The sequence below is a fragment of the Branchiostoma lanceolatum genome, chromosome 17 (genome assembly GCF_035083965.1).
Source record: "Branchiostoma lanceolatum isolate klBraLanc5 chromosome 17, klBraLanc5.hap2, whole genome shotgun sequence".
Taxonomy (NCBI): domain Eukaryota; kingdom Metazoa; phylum Chordata; class Leptocardii; order Amphioxiformes; family Branchiostomatidae; genus Branchiostoma; species Branchiostoma lanceolatum.
The window spans coordinates 13,485,868-13,508,249 of record NC_089738.1 but is presented as its reverse complement, the minus strand read 5'-3'; the positions used below and the strand labels follow the sequence as shown (position 1 = coordinate 13,508,249).

The 22,382-nt window shown below is 39.9% G+C and overlaps 2 protein-coding genes across 6 annotated transcripts; one reads left to right on the top strand and one right to left on the bottom strand.

Moving 5' to 3' along the window:
• Positions 1-502: 502 nt before the first annotated feature.
• On the top strand, positions 503-13,013 carry LOC136423641 (4'-phosphopantetheine phosphatase-like). 3 transcript variants are annotated; one of them, XM_066411883.1, is made up of 21 exons: positions 503-592; positions 1,363-1,484; positions 2,235-2,329; positions 2,934-3,148; positions 3,868-4,051; positions 4,377-4,469; positions 5,077-5,230; positions 5,716-5,903; positions 6,326-6,407; positions 6,644-6,744; positions 7,153-7,308; positions 7,526-7,638; positions 7,936-8,023; positions 8,176-8,327; positions 8,652-8,707; positions 8,887-8,936; positions 9,403-9,507; positions 10,050-10,150; positions 10,633-10,701; positions 11,021-11,184; positions 11,833-13,013. In XM_066411883.1, exons 1-21 carry the CDS (start codon positions 528-530, stop codon positions 11,949-11,951), a joined length of 2,472 nt encoding a protein of 823 aa, XP_066267980.1. In that variant the 5' UTR covers positions 503-527; the 3' UTR covers positions 11,952-13,013. The 3 variants fall into 3 exon arrangements, with proteins under 3 accessions (XP_066267980.1, XP_066267979.1, XP_066267981.1); XM_066411882.1 differs by having other exon boundaries at positions 5,077-5,236; XM_066411884.1 differs by lacking the exon at positions 503-592 and having other exon boundaries at positions 1,235-1,484; positions 5,077-5,236.
• On the bottom strand, positions 12,811-22,069 carry LOC136423642 (transmembrane protein 164-like). Of its 3 annotated transcripts, XM_066411888.1 has the most exons (8): positions 21,946-22,060; positions 19,620-20,069; positions 18,955-19,004; positions 18,389-18,455; positions 18,076-18,157; positions 17,345-17,445; positions 16,707-16,880; positions 12,811-16,024 (listed from the first exon to the last, which is right to left on the bottom strand). In XM_066411888.1, the coding sequence occupies exons 2-8, from the start codon at positions 19,962-19,964 to the stop codon at positions 16,019-16,021; spliced, it is 825 nt and encodes a 274-aa protein (XP_066267985.1). In that variant the 5' UTR covers positions 19,965-20,069; positions 21,946-22,060; the 3' UTR covers positions 12,811-16,018. The 3 variants fall into 3 exon arrangements, with proteins under 3 accessions (XP_066267985.1, XP_066267983.1, XP_066267982.1); XM_066411886.1 differs by having other exon boundaries at positions 12,811-16,880; positions 21,950-22,069; XM_066411885.1 differs by having other exon boundaries at positions 12,811-16,880.
• Between the last annotated feature and the right edge of the window lie 313 nt (positions 22,070-22,382).

The window sequence follows — 22,382 nt, the reverse complement described above, 5'->3', positions numbered from 1 at the left end:
TTATCTCTTCCGAGATGTTTCCAGCCAAATCAAGTCAGTGTATAGAGTTACGTGCCTCCTGCAAAGCATTTAAAAAGCCTGTGTGTACGATATAGGTAGATCATAGACTATTGCCACGCCCCAGGATAACCTTCGTGTCCTTTTTCGTAAGGCATAATCAGGCCTCCTTTTTAGTCTTCGTAATCCGTAAGCAGCCACCAAAAATCAACGTAATTCGTAATCAGTACATCAGCGGTAAACGCGTAATCGATAGCTTTCATTCAGCGTAAAGTGTAAAAATAACGCTATATGCAACGTAAAACTTCTAGTATTTGTTTACCCAGTGTACAGAAATCAAAAAATCAGTTGCACCATCGAAAAGCACATTACACTGTCTACTTCACCCAACAGCAAGCTAATAGCTATTTTGTTTGGTTATTGCCACTCCCAATGTCAGAGGTGAAATATTGACATTCCCGGAAACCGGTTTGACTCACAATAGGGTGAAGAGCGAGCAGACAGGTTCGGCTTCATTTCATGCAGAAGCAATGTCGTGGCGGATCACCACTAAGATACGAGGCTCGAACGTAGTCGTCCGAGTTGTGCCTCACAGGTGGGAATACATTCACTGTAACGTTACAAATTATAGATCTCTGAGGAGTTTGTATTGCGACGTAGAAAGTTATATTTAAGTAAAAATCACACTTTCTTTATATCAAAAGGCATGTGCTGCCATGGCTGCTAACTGTTTGAAAAGACCACTGAACAGTTTGTTACGCTTTCTGACAGAGGTCTTCTCGCATTGAATGCTCCTTCGAGTTTTCTGCTAACTTTTCAGTTGCCACTGTCGTTATGCTAAAGATTTGCGAAAAAGTTGTTTCGAAAGTCGTTTATTTGGGTGAAAAATACATGTGCGTTTCAAGGTGGGGCGAGGACAATATGTGGGAATGGGGTGGGGTAATTGGTTTGGTAGGTAATGGACGTGACCAGATTATCAATTACAGCCACTGTCAGTGCATGTGTCTCAATGTCTGGCACAAACTGAAAATATTCCCTCAACCAACAGAGGTATTATTTTGACAGCGATTTCCTTGAAGACATCAACAAAACACGATATCGACAGTGTCTGTGACGATGGCTGCCTGTAATGCTATAATAATATCATGGAGCCTTCATTGTTTCGTGAGCTAGAAGACAAGAACTAACGACTGCGCAGTAAGGCTCAGGCTCAAATTGCTCTGCGCATGATGTTTACATTAGTGAAACGTAAACAACATGGCTGCGCCCTTGAGTTTCGAAGATCTCAGTGGGTTCTCGCATTTAATTCGCGCATTTTGACGCATTCAGCGCTTTTATATTAACGATCTGATTGTGTCCCTCTAGTTGCAAAATACCCGATTCTTGCAAGATGTGTGCAGAGCGTAGTTATGCCAGGAGCATCTCGCTACCGCCCGACGAAGTCTTTCGCAACCTGCGAAACGCCAAGAGATTTGCGATGGACATAGGTAAAGCATACGGTCGTTATGCATACTTTAAATATGCCTGGTCGGTGGCTGGTAGCTAGAATTTGTTTGAGGCACATACAGGAAAATTATTTTCTTTGCACTAAGTTAGCTAGAATGAATATAACTTACAAGACCGTGTCACCGATCAACGTTTAATAAGGTATGCGTGTTGATTATCTCGCGACATACTAGTAGACTCTCGAAAATGTAGACAGGGTACGGTCAAATGTATTACTCGTTGAAAGGACAAACCAGTCTGTAACTAAGGGAATCTTTATGGCATTGTCAAGTTTCTTTGCTGGAACGTCTTCTCGTTACGTAATACTTTGTATGAATAAACTATGATGTCACATGACACCCCCCCCCCCAGAAAAGTAACATTCCCAGGGGGCTTGCATCATGCTTAACATTCTACGCTAAATTGAGGTAGTTTCTACATACATGTAAGTAACATACTATAAGTTATATATAAGTTAAGTTTGAGTTCAGGCGCCAATTATATATGCTTTACACACCGATCACGCTCTACATCTAGTTTGAGACATCTGGCTATAACGTTATATGGATTTTACGGAAATAAAAGTTAAAAGGCTAATTAGGCTCTATGTAAAATGGTATCCAGGCCCCCTTACATGTACTGTTCTAGCATGTTGTTATGGTATAAATTTTGCCATTACCCCAGGATGAGTTCCAATTTCATTTCATATCTTACTGGAGATAAACATGCTTGCTTTCACTCTGTATTCCCAGGCGGGTCCCTCGCTAAGTTGGCGTACTACTCGACGGTGGAGCGAAGTCGAGCGTATGTAAGTGCCAGCAGTGGTGGGGACGATGGTGAAGGGCAGGTATGACAGTGACAGAAATTATTACAATACATTTTGATGTCCAGGAAACATCTATAAGCCCTTTGACGGATCCTACTGCGTAGGTCAAAGGTGAAGTCCCAGAGACATAACCAAGACACATCTGGACATTAACTGACCAACGGAGGCCATACATATGTGCACATGGTTGCCCATATAAAAATATACCTTCACCTTTGACCTGCTCATGTACCGTTGGATCCGTGAGAGGGCATAATGTGTAGACTGTCTTGGAAATTCTTCTTTTACAGTATTGTTACAATTTCAGCCCATGTATTTATAAATGAAGCATAGCTTTGTTCGTCTTTCACCATTATCGTATGACAAGCACTAAACTCCATTACTACTAGTAACAATAATCCGCCGGGTTACATAAATCCGCTACTTTAAAAAACAGTGGGTTTGAGAGATCTCTAGTGCAGCACCCCCAGGTATGCTCAGTTTAGATATCAGAAGTGCATACTAGTAATACTTGGGGATGTTGGGTTGGAGATCTGTTTGGACGTATCTTTTCAGGGTGGCAGGATTATACCTTGGTGGAATTATGTTACTTTGTTAGTAGATATCAATACTTTCTTTCCCCCAGGATGACCACCACTTGTACGAGATTCAGGAGCAGAACGAGCTGGGGGCGCGGATCCACTTCGTGAAGTTCGAGATGACGTATTTCGAGAAATGTCTGGACTTCATCAAGGAGAACCTCGTGTCGAGCCGCGGGGAGATGACGGGGAAAGTGGTGAAGGCCACGGGAGGGGGGTCACACAAGTACACCAACCTCATCAGGGACAAGCTGGGATTAGAGTGAGCACCATTTGTTGTTTGTATTTGTTTACTTGTATTGCATACCTGGTAATAAACTGCCTGTTAGCATGACACGCCAGGTTTGTTCTGAACAGTACAGGCTGCATATCCGGACAGATTTATGTGATCCACTCATACTTGGAAGGGCCCCTACTCTTTTTGATAACTGTGGTGGGTTCTTTTACTTGATCAATGTTTCGCTCTCTTCAAACGCATTCAAGTAAACTTAACACAGGGTTGTCTCCAGGACCTGTCCCTCCTGGGATGAACATTTTCTTGTTGGGACGTACAAAATTTTACCACATCCGTCCAAGAAATCTGAACTTCATGACATGAAAATGATGAAAGGGTTTTTTTTGTCAGCTTAAAACGACAGATTTAAGAAGAAAATCAACAACTTCAGCTACCAAACAATGAGTGGGATGGAAAAAAATGTAAAGCTGGAGACAGCCCTGACTAAATGATTAAGCAAAATGTTTGGAAACTTGACTTAAGTTGAACATATCTCTTCTGTTCCATTATCAATTCCTTAGTGTTGTATATCATTGGAAAGTTTATTCTTTATCCTTTACAATGGTACTCCACTTGCTATGATCATATACATGTACATACAGTCATGGATTGATCACTATTGAAATAAACTCTGCAGTATATGCCACTCTTTCCTTTGCAAAGAAAAAAAGAAATGGCAAGAACTACATAACTTCCATCATCTTCAGGTGTGACAAGGAAGACGAGATGCAGTGCCTGATACAGGGGTGCATCTTTGTCCTGAGGAACATCACAAACGAGGCGTTTGAGTACCAGCGCCACAGCCCCCAGCCCTACAAGTTCCAGACCATGGATGCAGACATCTTCCCCTTCTTACTGGTCAACATCGGCTCTGGGGTCAGCATTGTCAAGGTACTGCTCAAAATCAACAATGTAACTAGTAAAGTTACCTTAAAGCTTGTTGAAGATGATGACAAGGTATTAGCCATGTAAACATAATTTATGTTATGCTATGAGATCTAGTGTGTGCATTGATATGTAAATGATTATTGTTCCATCTATCTATTAGTATATATCAATCACATCAATTTATAAGTAGTAATATACTAGTAAGGATATTATGCATCTACCTTGTACATGAATATGTTATAGAATGGTAATGTGTAGGGTGGTCTCCAATTATGGCTTGTACTTGTACTTGTATTTTTTCTTAAACTTCAGCATGTTACACATTCAGGTGGAGTCCCATGACAAGTATGAGAGAATAGGAGGCAGCTCCATTGGAGGAGGCAGTTTCCTTGGACTGGGCTGTAAGCTCACTAAAGCTAAGGTGAGCACAGATCTTACACTCAAACTTGTTGGTCGAATGATATTTTTTTCCTCCAAGATGTGAAGACATCATGGCAGTGAAAGGGTATACATGTCATTCTATAAATCTTGCACATGTAGGAAAGAGTTAAGACAAAAAGTTAATAGATAAAAATAATTGTTTTATTTACTGAGATTCTGTGAGGGCTGTTCTAGAACAAGAATAGAATTGGAGGAGGAGGTCAGGATAGCAAGTAAAAGGATGAAGATTGGTGTGGGGGTGTCTGGACTCTCTGACCACTTACAACATCAGAGTCATAGGAACTAGAAGAACTGCTGTCTTGTCCCTCACTTTGTTTTCCCTTCTTAAGCAGCCTACAAGTAACATCCATTGACATCACTCCGCCGGGCTACATAAATCTGCCACTTTGAAAAACAGTGAGTTTGAGAGATCTCTAGTGCAGCACCTCCCAGGTATGCACAGTATAGATGTACAGGAGTCCATTAAACAGGGGGACGCTGGGTTGGAGATCTGTTTGGACTTATCTTTTCATTGTGGCGGAATTATGTACCCTGGTGAAATTATGCCTAGTAGATGTTAATTATACCTTTACTTTCTATCCACACAGAATTTTGATGAACTGCTGCAGCTTGCCAGCCAAGGGGACCACAGGAATGTGGACATGTTGGTGAAGGATATCTACGGGGGAGCCTACTCCGCCCTGGGTCTGCCGGGGGAACTCATAGCCTCCAGCTTCGGCAAGATGGTGTCTGCTAAGGACGGTGAAGGCACAGTCACTTTCTATTTGTTCGTGGCGCATATAGTTACTGTGTGTGGTTACAGTGTTCTCCTGTTGTTGTGCTTCTGTCTACTTGTTATTACCTTTGTCAAGAATGTTTTTGGTAGCATTTGTATGCTTGTGGATTAGTAGTATAACTCAAGAAGCTATGGATGGATTGTCACAAAACTTGGTCTGTGGTTAGGTCATGTCCTATCAAAGAAATGATTAGACTTTGGGCCCCCTTGCTGGTTTTCCTTGGTACTGCAGCTGAAATTCCAGTTCTGATATCTTGTGTTCTATTCTGTGACAAAGAGTCCATCAAAGAGACGACTAATTCTCGGGGAGGCATTGTTTATGGTCTATCTGCTCGTGTTTTCACAGTAACATATTTTCCAAACATGTTGTATGCAACTTTCATATTATAGGAGTTGTGTTTAGGCTTGTTACACGTTGCTTCAATTAGTATGACTTTATATTTCATCATAGGACAAGAATTTGAAGAAAAGGACATAGCCAAGAGCCTGCTGCACACGATAAGTAACGACATCGGCCAGATCGCGTGCCTGTACGCCCAGCTGCACGGGCTGAAGAAGATCTACTTTGGAGGTTTCTTCATCCGAGGTCACCCCGTCACCATGCACACCATCACATATGCTATCAACTTCTGGTCAAGGGTATGTCTTCAAGTTCTCCATGTACCTACAGCAGATCACTAGGAGATAGGCAGATTTGAAAGTGTCCCTTTATTTTGTTGATACTTTCCAGAAAGTGCTTTTTGCCTATCGACCTACCTACATGTAGTCCCTTGACCTCCAGGTCGTTAGGAGGACAAGTTAGACATGAAGATAGAAAGCTGTCTTCAGACTCGTGTATCTCTCACTGCAGTCAGCCTTTTGACTAGATTTAGGGAGGGACGTCCACTCTGTAATGTTGTCTTGCCAGTATTTTCTCTGTCTTCCCGCATGGCGCCCTCCTTCCAGAGTGCCCTGCTGGTTTGTCCTGTGGCAATGTCATGTGGCCGAACCACTGGAGCTTATTTCTCTTGACTGTTGCTTTTTAAAAGTATCCAAAACATCCTATTCCTTTTTATTTACAGGGTACTTTACAGGCCTTGTTCTTGAGGCATGAGGGCTACCTGGGAGCCATAGGAGCTTTCCTCAAGGGTGCAGAAGAGGATGGTAAAGTCACTTAATATATTCTACATGTTATAAGCTGGTGTGTTATGCTAAATGGCAGTTATATCGGCTATACAATACAGAATCTGATACAGGTGTATTGAAAAAAGTTTCTAATAGACTATAACTGCAACATCAGATTATAACACCACATTTGCAATATCAGTTTTAGAGGTTTTGTGTGTCGTGCAACTGTCTGGATTTTTTGAAAGGAAACTTTGCCATCGTCCAACTTACAGATTCAGAGAAGTATTGTTGGGGAGAGAACTATGCGGGGAGTTCAGGACTGCACAGCACGTCCCCTCCACCGGACTTTATTCCAAGGGACAGGACAGCATCAGTATGTACATGTATATTATTACCTTAATTGTCAAGAAAGCTCATATTTTAGGCAGTGTTTGTCTGTGTGTGTGTGTGTCTATTTGTCACCAAGATACTCAGGAATTGCTGGATGAATAGGTTTGATATTTGGTGTGTTGGAGGATTGTGAGAAAAACTGGAAATGATTAGATTTTGGGTCTCCCCCGTAGTTTTCCACAATCTTGTAGTGGGATTTCCAGTTTTTAGATCTTGTGTTCTGGGCATGCTATGGTCATGATGTTTTTGGTGGTAGATTCATGTAGCTGATATCCTCGGGAAAATGTTCTGTAAGTTTGGGTGCTCTAGCATCTTGATGTCTCTGTACACGGAGATGATAGGGTTTCTGTCACAGCTCATTGTAACCTGCATTCATCAATATGTTGCACAGTTTGACAGGTTTGAGCTGGACCGTCTGGAGCGACCCCTCGTGTCCCTGCCAGCTCTGTTGGACCCACCCAGTTACTTCCCTGACACAGTCGACCTCACAGAGGACCCAGACGCCAGGAAGTACTGGCTGGACTGCTTCGAGGAGGCCCTCGGCAAGGTAAGGGTTAAGGAAAACAAATAAGACATGTAAAAGGCCATGTCATTAACTGAAAGATGCTCATTTTCACCTCAGGCGAGTTTGAAAATAGATGTAATTGCCTCTCCAAAAGGCATAACATTTGGGCCTGCTAGGTATTCAAACCCAGAACCTTTAGGTTCCTAGTCAACAACCTTTATCATGAGACCACCTTGCCACCTCGTGTACTTGCCTACAGGTTGCAGCCAGAGCTGTAGCCAGTCAGCCCACCAGAGACGATGCCGAGATGAGGGCTCAACAGTTCATGGCCAAGTACAACAAGCGGCTGGAAACGTTAAGGGAACATCCCTTGTGAGTGGTGCTGCCTTCTGTTCTTCTCGTGGTATTTGCATATAATTTGCATGTCAAGGGAAATGCTAGCAAAAATCCTTTGTGTGTGTGTATGTGTGTGTGTATGTGTGTGTGTGGGAGTTTGTCTGAAAATTTGGCTCTATTCGTGATCAGATATGTCTCTATTTTCAAACCTGAGGCACCAGAATGCTGTAATGTTTTAGCATTAGCCAATGTGCAATGTCACAAAGTAGTCACCAGTGGTAAGTAAATGTGGTTCCCAAAGACTGTGGAATTTCATCATGCACTTTTTTCTAGTGCCTATGGGTCCTTGACTGTGCGGAGCCTCCTGGACACTCGCGAGCAGTGTCTGAATGAATTCCATTTTGCTGACCCATACCAGAATGTAAGTCCTATCGTCAGGTACATTAGATTATCTCATTAGATTTTGACAGCCATGTGAAACTTTTCATCAGCATTGATTCAAAAGTTTTTATATTTGACATTCACCAGAAAGAGAGGTGACTGTGTATAACTGATTATAATTCTTATCTCCAGATCAAACAGCAAGAGAACGAGGCTGCCCTGCGTATCCTTCCTGAGCGCCTGCAGCACCTGGACAGCCTGGAGGTCAGGCACCGACAGGTGGCCCTGGCAGAGGGCCTGCTGGCTGGTAACGTCTTTGACTGGGGGGCAAAAGCAATCACCAGGTGAGGAAAGAGCTCTTTGAACTCAATGTTAATATCAATGTGAATACAACTGGCATAAAGTGAGGGGCTAGTGGGGGGATAGATACACCACAACCAGTGGACTAGTCCCCTGCTGTAATGAATTCACAATGTTATGTGGCCCAAGGGCTATTGAAATGGATATGGGTTCTTGCCCTGTGCACCATTTGTTTCTGTTTCTGTTTTATTTAGCCAGGGTGCCCCAACTCAGTGCACTACACTGCTTTGCAGTGGGGTCCTGGAAAAACATTTGTTGTGGGAAGGCTTTGTTTTAGCTAACATGGTCTTCTATTCTTTGTCTTGCAGATTAATGGAAGGGGACGACAGCTTTGGTTTTGAGGAGGCCATGTCAAAATTACAAGGTACATGCTTACCCCAGTCAATTTGCGCCGATTGACACTGATTTGCACCACTTTGCAGATGGTGCTGTCCAGTGAGATTTACCAGCAAAAAGAGTAAAAGTAAAGCTTTATGTAATACTATGTAGACAAACAAACAAACAATAGGCATTCTTCCTAAAGAGAATTATGTCTTTTCTCAGCTCGCCCCTGGCTTGTCGATGACTTAGACCCCTGGCTGGAGAGATTACAGGCAAGTCTGATTTCATATTTTTGGACAGGTTTAATCCTGGTAAGCGTAAGGTGATGAACATATTTCTTACACATTAATTGATATCTAGTAGCATATTTTTTTGTGTGCTTCAGTATTGTAATATAGAACTTATATAAGAACAACATGTCTTTTGGTTAAGTTTGATAGCACTGAAAACACCATCCCTGTCCCTGGTGCTGAAAGTATATCACCCTGAAAATACCATCCCTAGGCCTGTCTCAAGTGCTGAAAGTATATCATACTGAAAATACTGCCCCTGGTGCTGAAGAGATATCACACTGAAAATACCATCCCTGTCCCTGGTGCTGAGAGTACATCACACTGAAAACACTATTCCTGTCCCTGGTGCTGAAATTATATCACACTAAAACGACCCTGGTCCTGATTGTGTTTCTAAGACAGTCCTTCCAATTGTCGCATGTTAATGTCTGTTACTGATCCACAGGACCATCGCCACAAGTGTGCCCTCATATTTGCTGACAACAGCGGCCTAGACATCATCCTGGGGGTGTTTCCCTTTGCTAGGGAGATGGTGCTGAGAGGAACACAGGTACTAACAAATCTGTTGTTACCTCTGTAAAAAAAGGAGGTATTGTAATCAGTTGGTGTGTGTTTGTCTGCTTTGTGTGAGTCTGCATTGGTGTGAATATTGCATAGTGGCAGCATGTAAGTTGAAAGTGGTGTAATAGGATACTTGCAGAATTGGAATTATGGCTTGGCTCGGGTCCAGTGGAGTTGTACATGTAGTTGAGAGCCTGGATGAGTCATGGCTACACCTTACAGTAATGTCAGGTTGTAAGGGCCCACTTAGAGCTTGTCACAACGATGTTCATTCAATTTTATCAGTCTCTTGTTATAGTTTTCACCCACCATCCAGAGTTTCTATGCTTCTGTGTATGATTAGGAAATACCACATGTCTGCAAAGCTCTTGGGTTTTTAACATGAAAGGGTAGATAAACCAGTTACATACAGAAAGAATAGTCAATGACTGCCAACTTTGAAACTGTGCAAATATTTAGCTACAATGTATATTGTTCTTAATACATTTATCCAACTAGAACATCATATTCAAAAGTTTTATCAATGTACAGGTCATCCTTTGTGCCAACTCCAAGCCAGCCTTGAATGATGTGACATATGGGGAACTGAAAATCCTTGCAAAGAAGGTGGCAGAATTATGCCCAACTATAAGGTTGGTACTTAACCTTGTCAGTGGTTAAGGTGTATAATTGTTGTTTGTTACCTCCATGAAAACGGAGGTATTGTAATCAGTTTTTGTGTTTGTCTTGGTGTGATTCCACAGCTATATGTACCGGTATATTGTGGAGCTGGCAGCCTGCCAGGATGTAAGGAGGAAATGGTGCATTAGGACACTTGGAGGATTGGAAGTCTGGTTTGGCACTCATCCAGTGTTGCAGATAGGCAGGAAGTGATTATGATGGTTATGCCTACACAGTCAGGTCATTAGGGGTACCCATTTCGATCTTGTGTAGCAGGTAGCTGGTGTGATTAGGCTTGTCCTTTGTGTTTAGAAAAGAAAGACGATGATCACAGATAGTGGAATGAAAAGACAAAGTGTAGTCAGAGAAATACACAAAAGGAACCCAGAACAACACTATATCAAAGTTATACCCAGGGACTTTGTTACTAACACATTCTTGTTGTTTTTACCAGAACTGCACTTGCAGAGGGGCATTTAAAAGTCATGGCGTCTGGTGCTGCTTCACCATGTCTAGACCTGAGGTAGGTGTTGTAGGGTAGTTGGCGAATATATGCCGTAAGTTCCAAATGGATGCTAATAAGCAATGTCTTCCAAAGTCAAAGAAGAAAGTTTGAAAGTATCAAAATCATAAAAGAATTTATTGTCTGGCATATATTGTTCTGTGAGTTCAGTCATTTGTTCAACCTTCCTGAACAATTGTATTTGATAATGAAGGTAACTTTTTTACCATCTTTTTTTTAGCATGCTTGCATTAGTTTTAAGGTGCCCGAGGATGTCAACCCCATGACAAATCAAATCAGTATGGCCTAACTTTAATTATCATTATTCCATGTGGTCCAGTCGTGTAGATGAGATGCTGTCCCAGGAGTGTCAGAGAAGAGGAGTTGACCTGGTGGTGTTAGAGGGGATGGGACGCGCCATCCACACCAACTATCACGCTGCCTTCTCCTGCGAGTCCCTTAAACTGGCCGTGCTCAAGAACAAGTGGTTGGCTAACAGATTAGGTATGCTGGGCTGATTTTTGTCTCATAAACAGTCATTGCCGTTTGAAAAGGTCAATCCATACTGCAGAATGGTACACTTTTAACTGTATTATCGTGGTGTACAGGGTTAGGGTTTTAGGACGAAGTTTTTTTACCTGGATTTGAACCTGAGCTTTCTTCGCTAATATTTTTACCATTTTTCATGATACTGTTGTACATTTTTAATAGAAGTGTTGCCTTTTATACCTTTCTGCTCCCTCCAAAGAATTTATGATTTGGCATTGACTATTTCAAATGGCAACTGTTCATGAAACAGAAACGCACGTACGCTAACACTTTTTGTCTTTTCTTGAAAACTGACAGAAGCGTCTTGAGTTGTCTGTACATTTGAGAATTGAGACAACAGCTCTTAGAAATTTCTTCTATTTTTAAAGCTTTGGCTGTCATTATGTTTTGTTGGTAGCCGTCAGTCTCGAAAGACTATGGCGTCACATCCTGGTCAGTCTGTGACTGTAAATGACAATTATTTTATCATTTTTGTACTGTTAGAGTCTCAGACAAAATTTCACATCTTGATTTAGATATGTACTTGTCCCCATTTCTCTTGAGGAATAAACTTACAATTTAAACTAAGGATTCTTTTTTGACCATCTTGAGTTTGTTTTCCAGGTGGGGATGTCTTCAGCGTGATCTTCAAGTACATGAAGGGGTCAAAGGTTGAGGGCGCGACCCCAAACAGGAGTGATATAGGTCCACAGACGAGAAAGAGTCCTGAGACAGACAGGTGACATCGTCACCAACCATGACACGTCCCTTAAGGTGCAATATGAAGTACACAGAACTGCTGGGGCACAAATTTGAAGAATTTTTGCAATGTCAGCAATCCACCAAGTAACAAATTCAGGTATTGTGCTTGCTGCACAACAGCGGGAAGAAATGTGGTTTCATTTTCAAGAAAAATAGACAAGCTTTTTAATGAAATAGCACATCATACTTGTTGTTAAAAACGACATATGATCAAGGGGAATTTAGCTTGGGTTGTTTTTTTTGCGACCTGCTTACATTAGTAGCCCTGGTGCTTAATCCATGACTGTATGATCATAACAAACAGGATACCATTGTAAACGACCCTAAAGAAGCTTTCTAATGACATATAACACTATGCCTTTGTAAAGTATTCATTAATAAGAGATATGATCCACCGGAATTTTTGCGCGCACTTTAGTTATATTATATATATTTATTATTATAGTTTTATTATGTTAATTCTGAATCAGATTCAGTATCGTTTACTGTCCTACTAAAATGTTACAAATAAATTGAAAGCTCATATGGTCAGATATGCATGGTGTACTGCAATAGGACTGGTGTCCTTGAAATGCAAAGAATGACACAATTTAAAGGTGAATGTTTTAATTTAATTTCTACTGCACATCTTAGGTGAATAAATCTTAGAGACCCAGCAACTGACATGAATGTAGCCCAACATATGATAACCTTCTAGATTACTGTAAATGTTGAAAATTTCACAGTGGTTCAATGTTAAAACCACCACGAAAACCCTTGTTCTTTTTTTGCCTGCCATTCTATTTACAGTAACCTATGACAAACACAAATCACTATCAAATATAAGTCCATGACACAATCTTAAAAATGTCTAGCTACTTTTATTTCTGATAACACAAGTTAACACACAATTGAAACCTTCTTCCTGTTGTTTAACATGATTATAAATGATACCTTTGCTGCAAGCTTTTTGAACCAGGTCCTTCTTGATTGAATTAATAAACATTTCATCTGTACTATACATGCAATTATGCTGCTTAAAGAAGTAATGTTATAATAGTTTTGACTTCAATGCCGTCCCTCTCTTCATTTTAGGAAGTTAGAAAATGCATAATACATATTTGAGTTGCATAAACATCAATGGCAAGTCATTTTGACTTTTACTTTCAACTTTAATTTTAACAGTCTTCCAGACATCATTCAGTGGTTTAAAACTAATGTTTCAGTCATGAGCTAAAATCTGTTAAATAGACTGGTCCTCCCTGGCCATCAATATTAACAGTTCAACCAATGACAGCATGGCAATTAGCAGTTCGGCCAATGAAACAGCTGATGCACGTCTGTCGAATATTTACATTAATTTATGTTTTTATTTTGCATTTCTACCCTTTTGACAAAGGGGGGATGGGTCTATACCCGAGCCAGGCTGATACTGGTTAGGTTACAAACATCTTTTTTTGTGTGTGCGAAATTCTAACATTTTCAAAATATTTTTCACATCATTACTACAGCATTCTTAATATGAAACTACCATTGAATCTAAAAGTGAATGCCAATGTACCTGAGCCCCTTCTATCTCGTTGTGACCCAACATTGACATTTCAACGAAGACTTAGATCACTTTGCAGTACAATCCATAAGACACACTTGGCAGGCACAAGAAGGTGCATAATTAGACATCTACAGCATAAAGGTGTACATGAACATTGACGATGGCATCTTCAAGTTTAAATCACCAATGTAACTTGGGATTCACAGGACTAGGAAGCTAGGGCAAGCAATTTGTTATTTCTTAATAAATATGTTTTGCATTCTTGTTTTCTGATACTAGACTTCCCATCAATCCAACTATTTACCATAACACACCATAATACACATAAAGATCTAGAAGGATGAAATCTACCAATATTCGGTATGTTTTGGTTAAAATATCGCAGGTTGTTATATTTTGGCATAGAATAATGCATATGGCGCTGGCAATCACGGCAGGTCGCTATGTTTGTTATCATTACCGATTAGAATGTTTTTTATAGTGGGGTTAGGGTTCATCAAAGTACAGGAAACTGCGATGTTAACTAATCAAAGCAAACTACATGGATTTTGGTAGATTTCACCCTTCTTTATGTGTATTCCGGTAATTATACTCAGACAGAATCGGAACACTTCCCATCTATACACCAGGCTAGTATTCATTCTATGACCAGTAAAAATGGAAAAGCTTGTTAAGCATACATTTTGTACCTGCTGCCTCCTTTGGTCAATATAGACCATGGATAGATCCTATTACAGGTAACATTGCACATATCAAAATAGAAAGAAAACAAGGCTGTTGACCGCCGACCTAATGAGATATATGTGTTATTTTGATTGTTACAAGTACAGAATGGTACATAATGTGAAATGTAAAAAAATGAATGCCGGACACCTTTTTTGTCTACATGCTATCAAATATCAAGGCACTAATGTCCTGTTATGATATGGCAGTTTTACGTTATATGGACAGATTATCACAGGAGGTATATAATGGTTCTTTCTGTATCAGATACATGATATATGAAATGCATATTTCTAGTCAATCTAACAGCATCTAGTTGTTGGCACAGGTAGTAACTACTTAATTAGGCTATACTAACTTCATCATATGGATGACATCCATGTTTGCATCAATTTTCATATGTTTTCCCCCCAAAAAAGATTGTACTGTATATCGTACAAAGAAGCCACAAAATGCGAAATTTGATAAATGCCCTAAATTGCAAAAAAATGCTGGAAAAGGGATACTAATTTCATAGAAACTATTTTTGCTTGAGTTACTATTTTTGGCCCAATGTCATAGAATGCCAAAGTCAATTCCAAAGTCAGATGATGTGAAAGAACAAAAATGAAGAATTTATTTACAAGCATACCATATTCTGTAAGTTAAGGAATGACCACTTACATGTAAATGAAGAAAAATTTTTTGGCCAACTTTTTCCCCACATGCTGGAATAAATTTTGGGGTGCGTGGAAGATGTCATCATATAATCAAATCAGTATAGCTTCAAATCTCTGATTTATGAAAAAGAAGAGCCCTTCAATTACACAACTTTTCAACCAACTTTCACTTGAAAAAAGGACTACATGATATTCTATAACAATTAAACAATACACCATTTTTGAAGCAAATACTATAGCCCTCAAAGCTTAAGTGTGGAGCATTTGTTTTTTTTCTTGGAAATCAATGCGAGTACTGTATCATGTAAGCTAATCAATAAATCCTTGTCCAACTAGAATTTTTTTAAATTGCCACCTAAAGCCGGTATCCTAAGTCACTGGACTGTGCCAAATTACTAAAGGTGAAACAAACGAATGCCAATCAATGCCAAGTTTGTTGTAGCCTGAAATCACATGTTTTTGTGAAAATTTAAAAACATTCACAATTGGCAAAATGGCGCAAAACTCTTTTTGATGAATCTTAATCCAACACTGGCAACACTGTGATTGCCATTAAAGTTACAGTGTATCTGATTTGGAGCCGACGCTGAGCATGTGACATTTTGGGCACAGACTTTTTTTCCAGAGGTCACATATTTTACCCGTGCGTCGCACGCCAGTGTGACCAAAAGGGAAAATTGGTGAAAATTTGCAAAGTTCGTACAATTTAATAGCACAATTTGGCATGGTCCAGTACATAGTGAAATATACCCACTTTAAATTACATCTGACTAAATTTAACAGTAAGCATATCTTGCATTCTTATATACATTGTACTGGCGTCCATGATTGTTTTTGACACTTTCTTATAAAATTGTCAATGAGGCATTTCATGCGTTGACATATCTGTGAAAATAATTTGCAGTCTTTTCTGCAGCAAACTTGCCGCTCTTTTTGCCATATTGTTCTTAATATCAAAAACTATATAATTTTCTGTATTACAGAGAAATATTCCTTTTCAAAATTCAGCTCCTTTTGAGATATTTCACAACCTGGTGTCATGGTATTCGAAAATTCCTCACGTTTTGTTGTCGTTGCTTAGTTGCCTGTTTTCAATTCTTTGCAGCATGGATAGGTTGGACAGTGCATTCTTCCTCTACATCTACAACGCAATTGTAAGAGGCTAAGCTTTAGCAACAAATTGAGAAAATCTCCTAATAAATATGCATTTTGTTAACCTGCTTGTGATAACCATTTCAAACATATTAAAGTGTAAGTAACAGTGCTGCAGCAGGATTTTACAAACATTACACAAAAATAAACTATCAACATTGCATGCAAAATCTACTGGTAGCAAACACAGATAAGCAAACAGTCTTTCCAAAATACATTCTAACCCAAAAGTCCATTTTAGGTCTTCAAAATCATACCAACAAAAATGACAAAGAATAATGCTGCTTTTTCAATACTCAATCCTTAACATATACTTTTGTATAGTACAAAATGAGTCTAATAGTAAAGCCCCCCTCTCACTGGACCCGCAACACGATGGTGGTGTTGCTGCAGATGATCGAATTGACAAAGCACTCAACAAATTTCATTCGTCTTTTTAAGCTTTGTGTGTTTTGTTGTCTTTTTGTCATACTTGTACGTTTTCAATGATATTCCCATTACAAAGTCAAGGGTAACACAAATTGAATCCAGTTTAGGATGATTCACCGCCGCCAGCGTGCCGCGGGTCCTGAGTGAGAGGGAGGCTTAAGTTTTATTGTTGAACTGTCAGTCAAAGCCAGAGATTTCTCCTCTCCACCACCTCACTCTAACTTCCCAGCGTCACCGTTTACCTTGGAAGGTTTGCGGAACACGTTCAGGACGGCCAGGACCAGGGCGGTGTAGATCTTGTTATGACAGAAGGTCAGGATGGGCTGGTGGAACAGGGACCAGCAGCGCCAGTAATGGCCATAGAACGGGTCCGAGATGGCCGGACAGAGCATGTTGTTCAAGTTCACTTGGGTCAGCTGGAAAGGAAAAAAGCTTCTTTTTTTATTTGGTAAGGACCTCATGGGCAGCACATCTGGATTTCATCCCTAATATATAACCACATTAATAAAATGACAGGTTATGCTCCACTGATTCAAAAAAATATAATTAGAATTAACATATTTTGGAAAACCATTGTGCAGTTAAAATCAATACATGTAATGGCTGAGTGCTGATGGTACTACTGATTAATTTGAAAGGAAAAACAATACCATGAGAAGAAATGGAAGATATCATACCTCGGGCTCCATGTTTTTGTGAATTTCTTAATACCATAGCCTTAGCCTTATCATGCGCTATAACAATTGTTGTTCAACAAGCCCCCAGCTGCCCTGGTGTCCCAAATTTATAATGGACCAAAAGAGGAAGACAATGGAACATTGGTGCAAATTGTAGAGCAGAAAACTCCTTTCATGTTACGACACTGTTTAGCGCTACTTACGAAAGCAAACAGCTGCAGAGGTCCAAAGTGGTAGGTGTACTGGATTCCTAAAGAGATGACCGACCACCTCAGGTCTGATATGCTCTCAATTGTATACGCACCTGGAATGATACCAGTAGACCAAAGAAATTAGTCACATTCATCTCGTCAGTACAAACATTAAGCATGCATTTCATCTAATTCTATCTCAACCATACCCGTATATGTACCTGATCTAGTGTGATTATACAAAGTGTGTTCAAGTCAATCATCAGTGAGAGAAATGCTTTGCTTCCTGGTCAAAATTCTTCATAAGTGACAATTACTTCAAACGTGGCATGTTGGTCTTGTGATTAGGATTGTTGACTTAAGTTAGAATCTAATCAAAGGATCTGGGTTCCAATCCAAGGTAGTCTCCAGTGCTGTGCTCTTGGGAAAGACACCTCACACCTATTTCCTCACTTGACTCTGAAAATGAGCTTTGGTTGAAGGGACATCCTTTTGGATGGGATGTAAACATGTAGGTCTGGTGTTTGAAGAGAGCTGCACCTAAACTGTTAAAAGAATACACCACACTTGTTGGAAAAAAATAATTGTACAACATACAAATAACATAATGCAGATGAATAGATAAAATAAAGTTAATGTTTTCATCACTTCGATTGAAAAATTAATTTGAAAAGTGAGGGTTGGCAGACTTTTGCTAGGGTCAGACATGTAACCAAAAACACCTGACATTTTTCTCGCCTTACCTCGCATCCACAAAAGGTATGGCGGAACCACAAAGTAGATCAGCACGTGTTGAATGTAGTACACCTCAGGTTCAAATGGCAACTGGAAAAAAGTTGGTACAAGTAAGTCAAAAAATGTTTCTAACGATAAAACCTTTGATGAAACACGTCTTAACCATTTTTTTTTACAATGTGGCAAAATGAATGTAGAAATACATACTGATCCAAAGTCTACGTAGAATTAGAAGAGGATATTTGTGCCTGTTTGTCAACTGTAATTAGGTAATGTTCATAGCATTTGCAGTAAAATCGTTATTGTCTTAATCAAACCTACCAGTCTGGTGTTGAGTACAGGAAACAGCAGAGCCAGGATAGGTCCATGTCCCCAATGCATGCCCAGTCTGAAACACAACATGCAAGCACAGAGGCTGAGCCTTTGCATTCTGGAGTCTTTGTTTCAAGACCTGGCTCATACTAAAATTGAAAATGGTACACATTGCATTTCTGCTTAACTAGCACTCAGCACACACCACTACCATTGGACTAGCCCTTGCTCTTATCAATGAGTTTAAAAAATCTTTACTCTTGTGCTAACACAACTTTGTAGCCAAAGGGCTAAATTAAGATGGGCACCAACACTGTATATGCCAAAAGGTGTGGGACAAATTGTAGATTTTTCTTCATCCAATGGGAAAGTACATGTGTTGTAAAATAAGTAAGGATTTTTACTTCAAACCTAATATTATTGTTTTTATTAGGGTAGGCCGAATACTCTCTCTTTGCAGCCAGGGGCTGAACTGCGACGAGCTTACAGTTTGTGGGGCTAAATAACAAGGGTCTGGAGTGGCTGCCATGTAAATTGCTGTGTGAACTGGTGCATTGATAAATGATTTATAATACCTGAAAACAACAGTAGAGGACTGGCTGGGTGGAGCAGCGAGCAGGTATATCTGGGGGAAAAAAGGAGAAAATTGTTCATTTTCAAAGGAATTGGTCACATTTTACTGAAATTGCCATGTCTTTAAATTCAATCAAACTAGTGATCTGTATTTGTCATGAACAGTTTCAGACTTCTAGTACTTGCTGCATCATGAATGACAAATGCATTTAATGTGACAAAACAAAAGTCTGAAAACATGACTGTCCTTGACACATATACATGTACATGTATATTGTCTGCTTGGATAGGCGTTGCCTGCACCATGTGTATTGCCTCAGGTGAGATAATCTTTATGGGTTGACCCATAGTCAAACCAGAAACACAGTACGACGACATTCCTTTTGGGGAATCTGAAAATTTAGTTTAGTTTTATAATTTTCTGTCACTTGATTTCAAGAATATGCTGTATAGTAGTGTACAATAGACTGAATAGTAGGGTATCCTATACAAATATTTAGTGCACAAGTGCATCCACAGTCAAAAATTAGGTGCACAGCTCCAATTTTGGGTGCAAAAAAGTGCACATGCACCCAGTAATTTTAGGCTGGAGTACAGTGGGAAATCCCAGACTATAATCAACTGCTACAACTACATGATATAGTACAAGTTCTACAATACAACTTACCTGCACCATAGTGACAATATGACAAGGGTTCAACAAGTAGATGACCTCTCCACTGGCAAACTTGAACCCTATTTCAATCCCAAACGTCATGCACAACATGACCAACAGCACACGCTTTATCGTGGGATCTGTCCTGTCATACTTAGACGGCAGTCCCGGATCCCGCGCTATGCTCTTGTACCCGAAATACAGCAGCGCCGATCCGAGTACCATGAAGAAAGTGGTCTCAACAATCCGTTGCGTCCCTCCGATGAAATCGGAACATTCCTGGCCCCCATTTCCAGGTATGCTGTGGTCCACCCCACCGTAGGCCCAGTCTAGAACAGTACGGATACTGTACCCCATTGTTTTGGTCCTTCTTGGGATGAGCACACAGAAATGTAGTGTTTGAAAATGTCTTCAAGAGTTTAAGACAGAGCCTCAGTACTAATCCGTTGCAGAGTCAAGTACCTGCAAAAACAAACAAAATTGTTGTTATAACAGTTACTTGTTAAAACATTACTTCTTGCTTCCAACAAATGCATTGGTATCATGCACATCTTTTTCACACCCTTGACTCAACACAACCTTTCACCTCGTTACATTTCAGTGTAATTACATGTGACATGTTGATCGTTAATTGCTGTGAAAAAATAATTGCTGTTTGGAGAATGGAAAGGACAGACCTTAGTGCCTCAGGCTTAAGAACCAAGCTGCAGTGTAACTGATACCACGATAGGCCCAACTCCTTTGTTTGGTATATTTCTTGTGTTTACATTAAGGAAACACAATTGAGTAATTAATGACTCTTTGAAATTGATAGAGTGAATTCAAAACTGGCGAAGCAGCAAGGCTTTATTTCGTTGAAGCCTATTGCCTGAAAAGGATATTTGTCACAATCCTCATACCGTGACATTGAAGCATGAAATATCAAATAATACCAACGTTCAAATTCTCTGAATTTTATACATTAATCTAATTTGATTGGTCAAAAACTTTGTCCATGAATTGAATGAGTAACGTTATTCACATAATTTTTGTACTGGCTCACAGATACTGAAACAAACATCTTAATTAGCATTAAAGCCAATTCTATATTCCAGGATTCAATACATTTTCAAACACACACACTATAACTATTATTTTATTACACTTGTCATTTGTGTTGTCATTTGTCCCAACTTTAAGGTTAGACTCTTTGCTGGGTACGTCAGTGAGTTATGTCAGCTATGCCTACTATTGGCACAACAGGTGCAGAGTCACACAAAGTTCAATATCCTCTAAAACAAAGAACCCATGCATGGTGCACCCTGAACAGCATGTGACCACTCAACCCAAGGTCACATGTGTAGCATGGAAAAACTGTTCATGGCTGGTTCTCTCACAAAATTCTGTATGACTATTCTTTAAGTTTTAGAGATAATTATAACCAGGAGCTCAACTGTGAGGAACTGTTAACTATTCAACATAGGGATATTCCTAGAGCCAAGGCCAATGGGGTTATAAAAATCAATCCATTTCTGCGGGACTCAAGATTTTTTAAATTCGTCATCATCCTGTCTGCATTAATCAATTTTAATTGACGAGGAAGCCATCATCAACCTTAACTAGATTCAGGGGGCCAGGATTTTAAAATGACTACTAGTATACCGTACTACATTTTGTAGCCTCTATCAGGCTTTATTAAATAGTAATGGAGGACATATGTTATGACACCAACCATACATTCAGGTCCAAAATATTCTCTATTCTTTATATGAATTCAACATGTTACATATTAGATCCTTGATCACATGTGTCAAAACTTCAGGTGACTAATGACGAACACAGCATGCTAATTAGCTCTACTCGAAACGTTATTCTAAGGATCTTTTTGACAATGAGTTCACAATATGTGCACTAACTGATTAAACATCGCATTATCTGGGCAATCAGGGAAGACTGTTGGTCTGGAACACCAGGCTCCTTGAAGACAGAAACAGTGGCAGAAATGGGGAGTACGTATAATTTAGGAGTAGTCAGCAAGATACTGTCAAGTTGACCATCATTGATCAGACCTTTACTGGTCAGCGTTTCTTTTTTTTTCATTTTCTGTCCCAAAAATTAATCTGGAGCTGAACATGCATGGCGTTCACAAGCAGATTACAAATTTACATACTGCAAGTCGAGAGGACAAACATAATTTCGCGTTATGCATGAAGTACTAACTTACACGTTAGAGACGCCATGGTTTCGATTCGCGGGTAAATTTCTCCTGAATCTCGGACCCACAACAGAGTTATCGTCTCACCACGGATCTCTCTAACACCCTTGATATCACCGATCGTCTGATATTCACAGAACTCACCTACATGTAAGAGTTAGCTGGTGGAAAACCGGTTAACGGATGTTCAGGGGGCTTGGCCGCTCACTCTGGTTGTACACACGCGAAAATGTAAGATCTGAATCAGAGGTATCGAATTGTGGGCTGTTTTGTTTAGAGTTAGACCGTACGCGAACGTCCTCTAGCGGAATTATTTGTAACAGCAGCGCTGTCCAGTTATTGAAGTTCCTTGAAGTTCAGCCAGTAGGTACCCTTTCAAGTAATGAGGCTGTGCCGACTTGAAGGAAATTATTTTGGCAGAAAGTGGTTTTCCGTAATCCTTAAGTCTAAATAAAGGGAATGGACCTTTTCCTGACATAGTACCTTATTCTGAAAAAGAAGACGCATGACATAACCTACATAACCTACATACTCTTTTTTTTTTTGACAACGGAAGCTTGGAGCATTTCTGATTTTATCTG